This window comes from Colossoma macropomum, unplaced genomic scaffold, assembly GCF_904425465.1.
Source record: "Colossoma macropomum unplaced genomic scaffold, Colossoma_macropomum, whole genome shotgun sequence".
In the NCBI taxonomy this organism is placed as follows: domain Eukaryota; kingdom Metazoa; phylum Chordata; class Actinopteri; order Characiformes; family Serrasalmidae; genus Colossoma; species Colossoma macropomum.
This window is the reverse complement of record NW_023494785.1, coordinates 34,214,458-34,227,004: the sequence shown is the minus strand read 5'-3', so window position 1 is coordinate 34,227,004 and position 12,547 is coordinate 34,214,458. Positions and strand designations below refer to the sequence as shown.

General features: G+C 36.0%; 1 protein-coding gene across 5 annotated transcripts in view; it reads right to left on the bottom strand.

Annotated features, from left to right (window-relative positions):
* Positions 1-3,395: 3,395 nt before the first annotated feature.
* rb1cc1 (RB1-inducible coiled-coil 1) overlaps positions 3,396-12,547 on the bottom strand; it is a 27,100-nt gene continuing 17,948 nt past the window's right edge. For 4 of the 5 annotated variants that reach the window (XM_036591947.1, XM_036591971.1, XM_036591954.1 and 1 more), the window contains exons 16-23: positions 12,305-12,413; positions 10,900-11,182; positions 8,752-8,806; positions 8,562-8,609; positions 5,447-5,505; positions 5,232-5,359; positions 4,598-4,668; positions 3,396-4,371 (exon numbers count right to left, since the gene is read on the bottom strand). In XM_036591947.1, coding sequence (XP_036447840.1) covers positions 4,294-4,371; positions 4,598-4,668; positions 5,232-5,359; positions 5,447-5,505; positions 8,562-8,609; positions 8,752-8,806; positions 10,900-11,182; positions 12,305-12,413 — 831 coding nt within the window. In that variant the 3' untranslated portion in view covers positions 3,396-4,293. The remainder of the gene's footprint in view (positions 4,372-4,597; positions 4,669-5,231; positions 5,360-5,446; positions 5,506-8,561; positions 8,610-8,751; positions 8,807-10,899; positions 11,183-12,304; positions 12,414-12,547) is intronic. The other variant, XM_036591981.1, reaches the window with a different exon arrangement.

The following is a 12,547-nucleotide window of genomic DNA, read 5'->3' as shown; positions in this document are numbered from 1 at the left end:
ACCATTACGTCCAATTATGAAAGTGGAAAGCATGTGAAATTCTTATTTTCAGCTTTGACTAAAAGGATGATTTTGCTCATAGGCAGATTGACTTCAGGGCAAGTGTGTGTCAGCTTAGCAGAACTGCACACAAATTGGCACGGGACTTGACAAATAGGCTTTGTGTGCAAGGAATGAAAATGTATATTGTATTTTGCTGAATGCACTGCTCCTATAGGGTTTCAATGACTGTTTTAAACCATTAGGAAATATTATGACAATTGTATTTAAGCAACTGAGGAAAACCTGAAATGATGTTTGGATAGATATACTGTATGTGGATTTGGATTTCCCATGTGCATCTTAAATAGGAATGTCATCTCAAACAGCTCAAAGGTGCAGAAAAGGTGCTTTTCTGCAGCTTTTTCACAGTTTGACACAACTGAATATCACATAAGATCAAACAATATCAAAATAAATACCATATTAGTTCTTATCCGTCTATTAACTGAGCGATATATTATTTTTCTTCCTGATCACAGGTGTGAAGGAGAACAGTGAAGCATGTCTGTTTGATGATCTTTGTGTATGTGTGTAGCATTGAAACATCTTTTCAAAGGTTGTTTATTCCAGAGTCACAATCCCTTGCCCAATTTTCTGACACAATGAGCTACATTTGATGGATTTAAGTAGATTTACTTCTTGATGCACAGCACTCTTATAGTATATGCATTACCTCCAGTTTTTCAATGTTGATTGCCTGCTATATCAAGTTCATTCATTTTCATTTATTCCTTCATCTCTATTATCTCTTATCAATAGGGCAATATTTTCTCTGTTATGTTATTTGTGTGGTTTTAAACATGGCTAGACGTAGAAGACAAAATCTGAGAAATTAGGTTCAAGGATCTTATAAATACTTTGACTATGACTTGTCCATACACGCAATTATCTACCTTTTACGTCAATACTGATATCTTGTGGATGTCTTGTCAAGTATCTGACTCTATCACCACAGTAGTGGTATTAGTGGACTATTGCAGTCCTTAAGTAATATGGCCAAAAATGCATGTCTCAGTATAATTAAAATTTTAGAGGGTTATATATATATATATATATATATATATATATATATATATATATATAAAACTACTTTAAATGTTAAGTCAATCTATTTTTGTAGGCTAACAGCATTATTAATAACATTATTCTGGGGGTCACTTTTTAGTAAGCAATATTTAACTTTTCCCGAAACATACTTTTAAAATTAAAATGTATAAAAATGTAACACTTTTACTTTAATCGCACTTGATTTTTGAAAAATTATTTTCCCATATACATTTTTGACACACATCAGATTGTGCTGCTGAGCATCATCTTGATGTATTATTTGCTTTTTGGTGAAGCAAACACCGTTTGGAGGGAAGGAACACGGCGTCGCCCAATTCCATTTTGCCCATCGTCTCAACGTCCCAGAGGCACAGTGGGGGGCTGTAAACATTTACACTCCCGGGCCTGTCCATTGCACATGCTTCTGCTTCGCCAGCAACCTCAGCATCACATATTTACTCAGTCAGGCCTGTCCCGAGATTCTACGAATCACACCAGCGAATTTCTGAAAATGCCATCCAAATGTGACAGCCGACTTATGCTAAATGGAGAAAATAAGGCAAAACATTGCTGAAACACCCCTAGGCCCACATGGTACCGAAGGCTCGGCGGAGAGCTGCTAGGCTCCCTGCTGTGAACTGGGAAAGTGATGTTGGTGCGCCTTGCTCTTCCATGAGGGCAATACCATCGCCGGGCCCCTGACTGAAGCCCTTTTGAAGTCTGCTGCCTCCAAGAGGCATGCCAACACTGCGACACTGCCGTATCACAGTAGCTAATGCTCCTACAAAAGCCACTGTTCGGATGAGGGCAGAACATGAATAAAAGACATGTCTAACTTGGGCACATTGAGAATAATTCCCTCAACCACATTACCTCTGCACAGATATTGCGGCGCCTTTCCCTCTTGCCAGAGTTTAATTTTAGAAGGAACATGTTATATAATGCGATAAACAATGGCGGGAGAGAAAACCAGATCCCATTAATTTCTGACATGTATGGACTGGTTTGATATTCATTAGTTTATTTTGACACAATAGAGGCATAATTCCTTGAGAATCTTCTATTTTGCCTGGCTGAAAGTGGTGCCAATGACTCAAGAGCATCAATAGCCGATGATTACAAAACTTATGTAAACAAGTACTTGTCATCATAGCAGTACTGGCATTTGCATATAATTAGAGACCGACTTTGGGGTATGTTCTAGGTTTGCAGAAGCAGATACTGAAAATCTTATTGTTCTAGTTCCGTTCTTTCTACAAAAAGCTTTAAGCCTCTTGTAAGAATTCCTTACTAAAATATTTTTCAGCTTCACTGCATTGTCTTGAGCTGAGGGCAAGGTTCAGGTTTCACAGAGAAACATACTAATTGTATTATGCTGTAATAAAAAATTGGGAACAGCAAACCTCCTGAGCTGAGCACCATTTTGACTCTAGGCAGACTCATCCACCCCTCGTCAGCCGTTTCACTGAATTTACAGAATTCATATTATTTCTGATATCCAAATGAACAACTAGAAATCAAGCCAAATAATGATCTGTCAACTTCCATCAAGGCTCAGTACCAGGGCCTTTAACAACTTTAACAACCTGGGAGGGGAAAGGCATGGTCAAAATAAAAACTGATCATCTGACTGTGGAAGGGAGAGATCTAGAGTACACTTTAATACTCTGCATTACAAATGGTAAACTGTTTGTCTTGTAAACTGTCTCTGAAATTAACAGGATGATAGTTCTGCTAACTTTAGATATGCCCATATATTTAACTTTGCTTCTACAGAACAGATGAAAAACTAGCTGCACAAAAATATTCGGATTACCTAACTCATAACATTTAAGCTGCTTACAATCAATTACATAACTGCAATTTTATCAACTTGCACTTAAACAGTAGCTGGAGTGTATCTTTTATATCTGCCATATTATGTTCATTCATATTTCTCTACTGGACCCAGAATCAAGACAATCAATTCTGTCTTGTGTTTTTGAAAGTTTCATGTTTTTCATGTTCCTCGCAGTGGATTTGTGTGTACAGCAAGGCCATTTCAGACTTCTTGGCAGACTGACCCTTGTGTTTTCACCTGGTAAACTTGTACAGATGTATATAGTTAGTTAACATCAATCAGTTTTCACATAATTTAACTTTAATAACCAAGTTTCACAGCACAGACCCTAGACCAGGCCCAGCCAGCCATTATAATATTCTATTAAATACCCTAATGGCACAGCTTAAAGGCTCTTTCTTTCTTCCAAACCATCCTTTCTTTCTACCTACCTCAGTTATTAAAATGTTACACGGAGCAAGAAGAGTTCACCCAGAGACATGTGGGATCAAACCTTTATTGTTTGAAAACTCTAAACTCTTTAACAATACAGTCATTTTTGTTACTTGCGTGATGTAATGAATAATATACAATGTCATGATTTAATACAATAAGGACACACATCAACAAACAGGAAGTATTTCTTTCTACATGTCAACGTTCAGTAATAGTGGGAAGATATGTGCTGCTTCTTACTTTTCATTTCCTGCTCGTTTTCCAGCAGCACCACCGCTTCCCTTTTGGATCAACGAAAGCAATGCGTCTGTGAAAGTGCATTTTAAAGATCGCCAGGCCCAGAATCATCCGTGCTGTCCAAATGTACATTTTATTAACGACAGGAGGGCCATATTGCGTTGTTGTGTGACAACTGGCATTTTTTAAACCTACATATCCAACTACAACACACATCCAGAGAGTTAAAGAAAATATAGCTATATGCATGCCATGAACGTTCCCCCATAAACATTTACAATAAATGTATGTATAGTTTTTAGACCCTTGTGAAGTAAGTAATTTGATAATGATGCATTGTGTTTTTCCCCCACAAACTGGACAAAATGTCAATAACAATGATGAACTAATATATAACATCCAAAAACCTTTTTGTTCATTTTACAGACTTGTTACAATGGCTTGGGAGCCAATATGTGCAGGGCATGCCCCAATAAAGTAATATCATTTGGTCCACATTTACAAACCCTCTGAATAAAGAGAGGAAAACATGGGTTGCAAAGAGAGCCAAAAAAAAGGAAAAAAAGAAAAAGAAAAAGGGAAAAATGATAAGTTTGTCTTCTGTTCGTTCAATGATAAGAAAATGAATCATGTGAGATCTCTGCAAAAAGCAATATAAACATTCTAGCTTGTTACATAGTGATATTACAATTTTACACTTTCTTATTCCATGGCACGGCTTTTACTCGGTAGAATTTGGTGCCCAGAGGAACTTTGAACCGGTTTTGGGCCTGGAGGAAAAAAGCACACACACACAAACATAGATGCATACACACAATTTAATAGCTGTAATTGCTGTTAATAACGGTACTTAAGCCCTCAGGGTGCGATTTCCATCTTACTTATCAGCTTTTTAAAAAATACTTTTAAAGAATCAGGAATGAATTCAAATCATTAATGTTATGTCTGATAACAGAATTCATTTGTCAAAAATGATCAATAACATTAATCAATCACCTTTTTTGCCTGGCAATATTCCTTCTCCATGACCTTCCCCAAAACCCACGGCCGCCTCGTAGCCCCTGTTACTAGAACAGAACAAAATAACATTTTTTTCATAAAAATGAATGGTGTACAGTACATATACAATACAGTATAAAAGCCTTAGGAAACAGAGAAAATGTAAAGCCATCTTGGTAGTATGCATTTATTTGTTTAGAAAAAAAGCTCTCTTTCAAAAAAACTTTACAGTATTTACAGTTCTCATCCAACACCTGCTTCAACTAATCAATCCTTCATTATATTAAATCAGATAATCAGATGTGCCACTAATGAATTAGAAATGATACATGCAACGGCTGAAGTTAAGAACCAAACATCAATAATTTTTCTAAAACCCCAACATTGCATTTATTAGATATATATATATATATATATATACATAACATATATATATATATATATACATATATATATATATATATAATATATATATATATATTACATACACACACACATACATATATACATATACATACACACACATGTATGTGTGTATTTTCATCTATTCACATTCACTGACACTGATTACAGAAGATTAAACTCCTGTAATAAGGCATTTGAGAGTCAGAGTGCGTTTAGCGAGACAGACCTGGCTTGAGGTCCAGAGCAGTGAGCGACTCCGAGTGCAGGAAGTAGAGGGTGGGTCCGACCGTGAAGAGTACATAATTATCATGCCTCTCATCTAGAATTATGAGGACCAAATCGCCAACCTGAAAACTGAAGGACAAAAAAAAGTCTTGTAATGATAATTCATGCGATAAATAGATAAACAAACAAAAAATAAATGTACTGAGAAATGCTTACTCTCGAATAGCAATTTTCTCTGAATGTCTCGAGGACACAGAGGACATACTCTGTGACATCTAAACAGGAGATGAAGACAAATTATTCAGCAAATGACACAAGACACAACATGGAGTTTTCTTTACCATGTTAATCACTGAGCAAATACATAACATCTCACACAAAATCGCTGCAATTGTCATATATAACGAGTAAACCAAACAAAAAAAATTGCAATAAAGTGCTATAGAAAATGCCTTTTCCTTTTTTCTTCTATCACAAACTCATCTGAAAATATTTTGTTCCATTACTATAATTAACAAATTACTAATTACTACTAAATTATGTAGTCTTTCCACCAGTTGTGTTTTCTAATACACTCCTTGGGTTTCTGAATGGCGGTCATTTCTGTTTGTAGATTTGTAGTGGACTTGTGGGCTACTGTCAGTGGTTTTACTTCTTTTAAACGAATTGTATAGTTTATCACTCTTGTACCATTCTTTATCTGGAAGCTATTTTGGTCTTGTCTCTCTTGACACCTTAAAATCTTCTTTTGCTGCTGTGAGGGGCAATCCTGAAATGTGTGCACCCAACTGTTCATTCTGTTTCACTATTTTCACCTTTTGTTTCATACTGCTTCAGAAATGCACAATTTGAACTTACAGCACTTTGTATTTTTAAGAGCAAAACAAAATAGATATGCATTAATACTAAAATTAACATGCACAAGCACCTACTGAAATATCACGTTTATTACTGAGATATGTGACGTTAAAACCTGAAGAACATGTCTTACCCCACAGTATTTTATGATTCAAACAACTACCAGCTTGGATGGATTTTATCTGTTTGACACAATGATCCTTCGGTGAGGACTCCAAACTTTTTAGATTATTCTGCCACCTAGTGGTAACAAGCTGCACAACTCTAATAGCCTGTTATGACAACTTGCAAGTGCTACTGAGGGCATGACAAAATGGTGAAAACACAACACAGGCCAGACTGCAATTTTCGCTTTGCTTAGCCCATAGTCAGAAATATCCCTATTAGATAAGGCCATTTTGGTGGGTCTGAGAGAAAATTAATGATGAGGTTTATTTCTTTTAAAGAGTCGAGAAATGTCAATACTTCTAATTCAGTTTGTATTAAACCAGTTCCATACAGTTAAGCTAGAAGTGAGCTTAAATCAATACTTGCAATAAGTCACAACCTGACCACCAGTGACTACAGACTACACATTTTCCCCCACAGAGTAACATGCATGATCAAGCAAAATTACAAGAGTTCTTATATTACTTCTCGTCTGAGCTTGTTACAGCCCTAGCAGCTAATGTAGAGAACATCCCACTGGGTCTTGCTCTCAGTACAACTGTGCGTTATGACGGTCATTAAAAGATTAACCCTGTTTGTAGGAACGGTCCTGTGGGAAAGGTAATTCAATCAAATTAAAGAGACTCGTGTTTAATTAACAGCTGATAATGTGCTGTTTGCCAACCAAACAACTGCCGCTCTCTACAGACAAACAACTGCAGACAAACTAATGCAGTCGTCTGAGTCACCCAATTTATTAGTTTATTTCTTATCAATGTGTTGAATTGGGTGACAAGTGCATTTCGCTAACACTTTGCTGAAGTTCAAGTTCATAAGGCTACATGACAATTACATAAGCTTTTCATGACAAATGACAAACCTACATAAACATTTATAAAGGCCTAGTCTTATAAGTAGCAGTTGTCGAAAAGGCTGCTTTTGTCAATGTTAGTGTCAAGCTGACATACCAACGGCATCAAGTAACACAGATTTTTGCTAATATTAGGTTGGAGAAATGATCCAGCATTTTATGACAGCTGACTTTGTAGCTCAGTGTATTTTCGGTCAAACACATAACTGTGATTATGTTACACAACTTGACAAGTGAGGTTGGTTGCAAAATTAAAAAAAGGTGAGTACTTCTGAAATGCACTTTGACACTTTGATACTGATTCTCTAATATGACAAATGCTTTATGCTTACAAGATTTTTATAAAGCCCTGTGGTAATGCTATGACACTGTACTGACAAAATTATGTATGTTTTCTCTGAACCTTAAGTAAACTGAGTTCAATTTAACTGTTTATACCATGTTATGAATCCTAATGGCAATGCCAAAACACTGAAATGTGTATATTTTATTTTATTTGGCTCTTAAGTTAAATGAGCTGTTTGTGTAATCTTCATTGTGCAATCAACATTTTGGCAATCAGAACACCTGCTTCATGGAGTCATGTGTTTCCTGTCTCTCAATTCTCACTGACAAACTACCTTGATGTAGGGTGGATTCAGGCTATTTACTGACATCTTTGGGAATAACTCAGGTTAGAAATCTGGTCAGGATTAAAGTGTCCAGTATTAATTAATTTAAGAATTGCACGTGAAATAGACACCATTAGAAACAGAGGACGAACTGTTAAATGGACACAATGCCACTAAAAAGGCCAGCCGTCATGACATACTATGTCATTTCACCCCAAAATGTTATGACACAACCTAATGTCAACAAAAACCTGTCACTTGACCTAGGTGTTATGTCAACTTGACACTGAGGTTGACAAAAGCAGCCTTTAAGACAACTGTTGCTTATTGGAATAAGCCTTTACAAATCTTTATGTAGGCTTCTGTTGGTTTATGTCAGTTGTCATGAAAGCATTATGTAACCGTCATGCAGCCTTATAAATGTCTCCTACAGTGAAGTGTTACCGAAAATTATAACCAATCAGAGATTTAAAATCAGTTTTACCAAATATTAGTTTGAATTCCTGATAAGAATTATACGATATTAGAGTCAAATGGTAAAGCAACAATCACTAAGAATACTCTCTCTTTTGTCTCAGACATTAACAGATATTGTTTGGACAGGAATTTTAGTATTCTGACAGTGATTTATAGCAAAAAAAATAAAAAATTAAAAAAACTACACTTTTTTTTCAATGTAGGGTTCTTGCCCAGACAGGGGATTGAACCCCAGTCTACAGCGTAGAAGGCAGAGGTGTTACCCACTACACTACCCCAACTCCACGTTTTTATATTTATTTTCAAAAAACTGTGGAAATACCAGGTTCAACTGAGTGATTACTGTAGGCTGAGATGAAATACATACTAGTCTTTGGCTGAGCCTCTTGTTTTCCTCTTCCTTCATGTGCAATGTCTGTAACAGAATCACACAACTGAAATTAACCAATCCGAAAGACTATTTGCTTATGTACCATCTATAGAGTATGATGGGTGGTGTGCATTTTGATTAAAAAAAAAAGAAAAAAAAGAACACAATGTTTGCAATATTTACTTACCCTTTCCAGTATTAGTATCCGCTGCTTCTCTTCTGACAGCATCAATGTGTTGTCACTACAACAGAATTAAAACAGTGATTTATGAGTTTTTAGATCAATTCAGAGTGTAAATTGATCAAAACTTTCTAAATCTCAGAATTTCTGCTAAATATAACATTATCATTAATGTACTACACTTAAGTTAGTATATCTTAGGATTAAAAAGCATATACAGACTGAAGATGCATTTGAAAAGAGAATTTTAAATAATACCTGTACCTTAAATGGGACCTAAAGCTGTTTCATACTTTGGTCATCAATATGTAACTAGCTAACTTCCTATCTAAAATGGAAACGCCTACATAGTTCAGAAATGAAATGTTGCACTTACTCTTCAAACACTGCCTCTCTCTGCATCTCCCTCTCTTCGATAATGTGTCTGATCTCTCTCTCTCTGATCTTCTGATGATCCACAGTCTGGCCCAAAGGCCTCCTATAGCTCGCAATGCTAAGCTCTTTACGACCAGTTTTACATCTTTCTATCTGAATTGTCTAAGAGTCGGTATTAACTTGGGAGACTTATCAATTTGCAATGACAAAATATGATGTTTCTCCAAAGACAGAATAATAATTGTATTTGAAAACATTTTAAATCATTTAAAATTATATATATATATATATATATATATATATATATATATATATATATATATTATATAGCAACTGGTGTCTTTCACTCTTTCAGATCATTGTCTTGCCAAAACATTGCCAAGACATATTACATCCTTCATATTCAACTTAAAAAGTGTATTTTGCACACATTTTTGTTTAAAGACAGTTGCAAAATGAATGATTTTAAGATGACAAGCGTTAACCTTTTAAGGGCGATGAAAAAAGCGGCTATTGTTGTCATTTTACCTACTCTTTTCCATTAATAGCGTATTTCTGTATGTTGTGTTGTGTTTATTTAATATGTTAAGAAGGTGACCCAAAAAAGCTGAAAAATGAAAAACAACTAAATATGACTTCTAGTCAGCAGCACTGTTTAACTTTTAGCAATTGCTAGATGGATGGTTTGACATGTATTGAATGATGGTTTGAGTGCATTCACTTGCAAACAAAACTTTTTCATCAATTTTGATTTTCAAATGTACAAGATTGTACAAAAGCACCATAAATGGTTTTGGTGCTTCACTTATGATGCTTTTACACCCCCATGGTAACAACATACAATGCATTAATATTTGGAGATGGTTAGCATCGGTATGAAACAATTGAATACCGCCCAACTGTAATGCTGTGTTCAAATGTAGGCCATAGGTGGATGATGGCAAACCAGAGAATCCACTGTTTTCAGTGGAGCCACAATGGAAAATGCTGCCACTACAAGCGGCAATATACTGTCAATCCATCAACAGTTCAATGTTTCCAACTTTTGCCATCATTCGCAAGAGTGAAATAAACTGGATGTTGATTTTTTGGAAAGTGATCAACACCAGCACCGTGGTCACTACATCAATTTTTCTGTGGCTTAATGCCACTATCAGCCATGTACCGCTATGAGATGCGGAATGACAGTTTTTTTTAACGCAAACATGTGAACACAGCATAATCTATTTACACACATCTGTTTAGACATTACTCTGATTAAAAAGATCAATAATATGGCTTCAGTCTGAATGCGCTCACATGCTTGCTCAGAAAAAACACACTGCCTCCAACAAGAAATGAAGCCTTGTTCATCTTCGATAATAATAGAAGTGACAGGAAACAAGGTAACACATAGAAGGCTCTGGTTCTGCATGCTGAAATTGGTAAAATTATTTTACCGTTGCCAAAAGGCACGTGTCCATACCACAACTTCTCTGGTGGCAGATTGCAATGAACAGCTTTGTTTTTTTTATTTTTAGTTTTAGATAAAAATGAAATGTTAATGTTTACATGTTTAATTGGTGATTTGCATATTATAGATCAGGATTTTGAGTCTGATAATCTTGACAATCACTGTAACTAGACATTACATTTAGTGAAAAAATACACCAATATGTGGATGATGTTAAAACAACACTACCCACATGCATAATACGTTTATATTGTACGTAATTCCATTGGCCTTTATTGTGTGCATGTAAAGCTTTTGTGTGTATGTTGTTTAAAGCACACGCTTACTGCACGGTCATCATGCTGGCCTCTACAGCAGAGTCGACTCTGTCATCATCTCGGAGCGTAGCCACTGATACCAGTCTTTCAGAATCCAGCGCAGGCAGAGCGGGGGCTTCTACAGGAGAGGGACCGCAGGCACCAGGAACCTCTGCAACAGCAGGGACAGGGCTGGGCACAACAAAGGTGGAGGAGACAAGGGCGGTGCATCGGAGGCGGTTGAGCTCCTCCTCTAGCTGTTTTTTCTCTTGGAGGATGGAGGCACGGTCCTCAGAGAGAGTCTCGATCAAACCTGCAGAGGGAATCCAGCAAATGCATGAAGCGTGCTGCCAAAGAACGCTGTGCTTTGGACCCCTCCCCTGAGTGGATGAATCTGACAATCAGAAGTGTGTTTAAAGAGTATTCAAAGAGAAGCGTTTCAAGGATGTAAGTGAATGAATTTCTATTGTCATTCTATTGTCTTCATCAGTATAATGTTAATTTTGCCTTTGAAACCTATATACCAAGCGAAGCTTTTTTTGAGCCTGTATGTGTGACGTTAATATTTGAAAAATCCAACTTGCCGCCTCTGACTTTTAAATTACCATTTCAGGCTTCATAGGGTGACTCGCAACAGCGCATGGACACCATATTTTAGAGTGTTTTTTTTTTTTTGCTACATCCTTCTATTTTTACAGAAAAAAATTTACATAGTGCAACTTTAATGCAAGTTAAAGGAGCTAATGGGCTCCAGTCCTGTCACTAATAACTGCTAGGAATTGAGTAACCTACCTGTTATTTTGACTCTTAATCAGGTAATCTGATTTTTTTTAATACCAAGCCAAAAATAGACTCAATTACAAGTACTTTGAAAACAGAACAACTAGGATGTGTTATAACAATCTAACCATGAAATGCATATAACTTAGTACAAATGTTGTGCCTTACACAGTACACAAAAAGATGTGTAAAAGTGCATTAGCAGAGCATACTGTGATCAGTCTCAAGAAAACATTGTTTTGCCCCTTGTAATATTATGTTTGACTTTAGATTTGAAATGTCTTCAAAAATAAGACTGTGGATATTCAGAAAAGTAATGACTCAACTGCTTTTCAATAAATAACTTTTTTAGTCTTACTTCAGTAATTTCCTTTATTAATACTTTTACCCGTACTGTAAATAAATTATCACTGCTGCAACAGTACTCTTACTCAAGTAGGAATTTTCAGTACTCTTTCCACTCCTGCATTCAAATATTCATAATTAAATGATAAAATATCAACGTATGGAGACTATTTTTAAACTCCAAACATCACATTATACTGTATTAATTTCTGCAATATCTGATGTACACTTAGTTCTGTGACACTGATTTCATGTTAATCGTGTCACATTACATACAAAATTTCAAACAGACATACTTAAACGGTCTTACTTTTGTCCTTCTCCTGCTGTAACGTCACTTCCTTTAGCTTCTCACTCAGTTCGTTAATGATCTGCTCCTTTTTCAGCTTTTCACGTGTGAGTACAGTGTTGAAATTTGTCTGGAGATGGGGGAAGAAAAACAGAGTCACAGTAATATATTCCACCTTCAATATTTTATTCCTGCAAACATTCTAACTAAAGTAAAACAAGCCTACTATCAAATATGAAACCATTTCTGTATTAACATCACTTT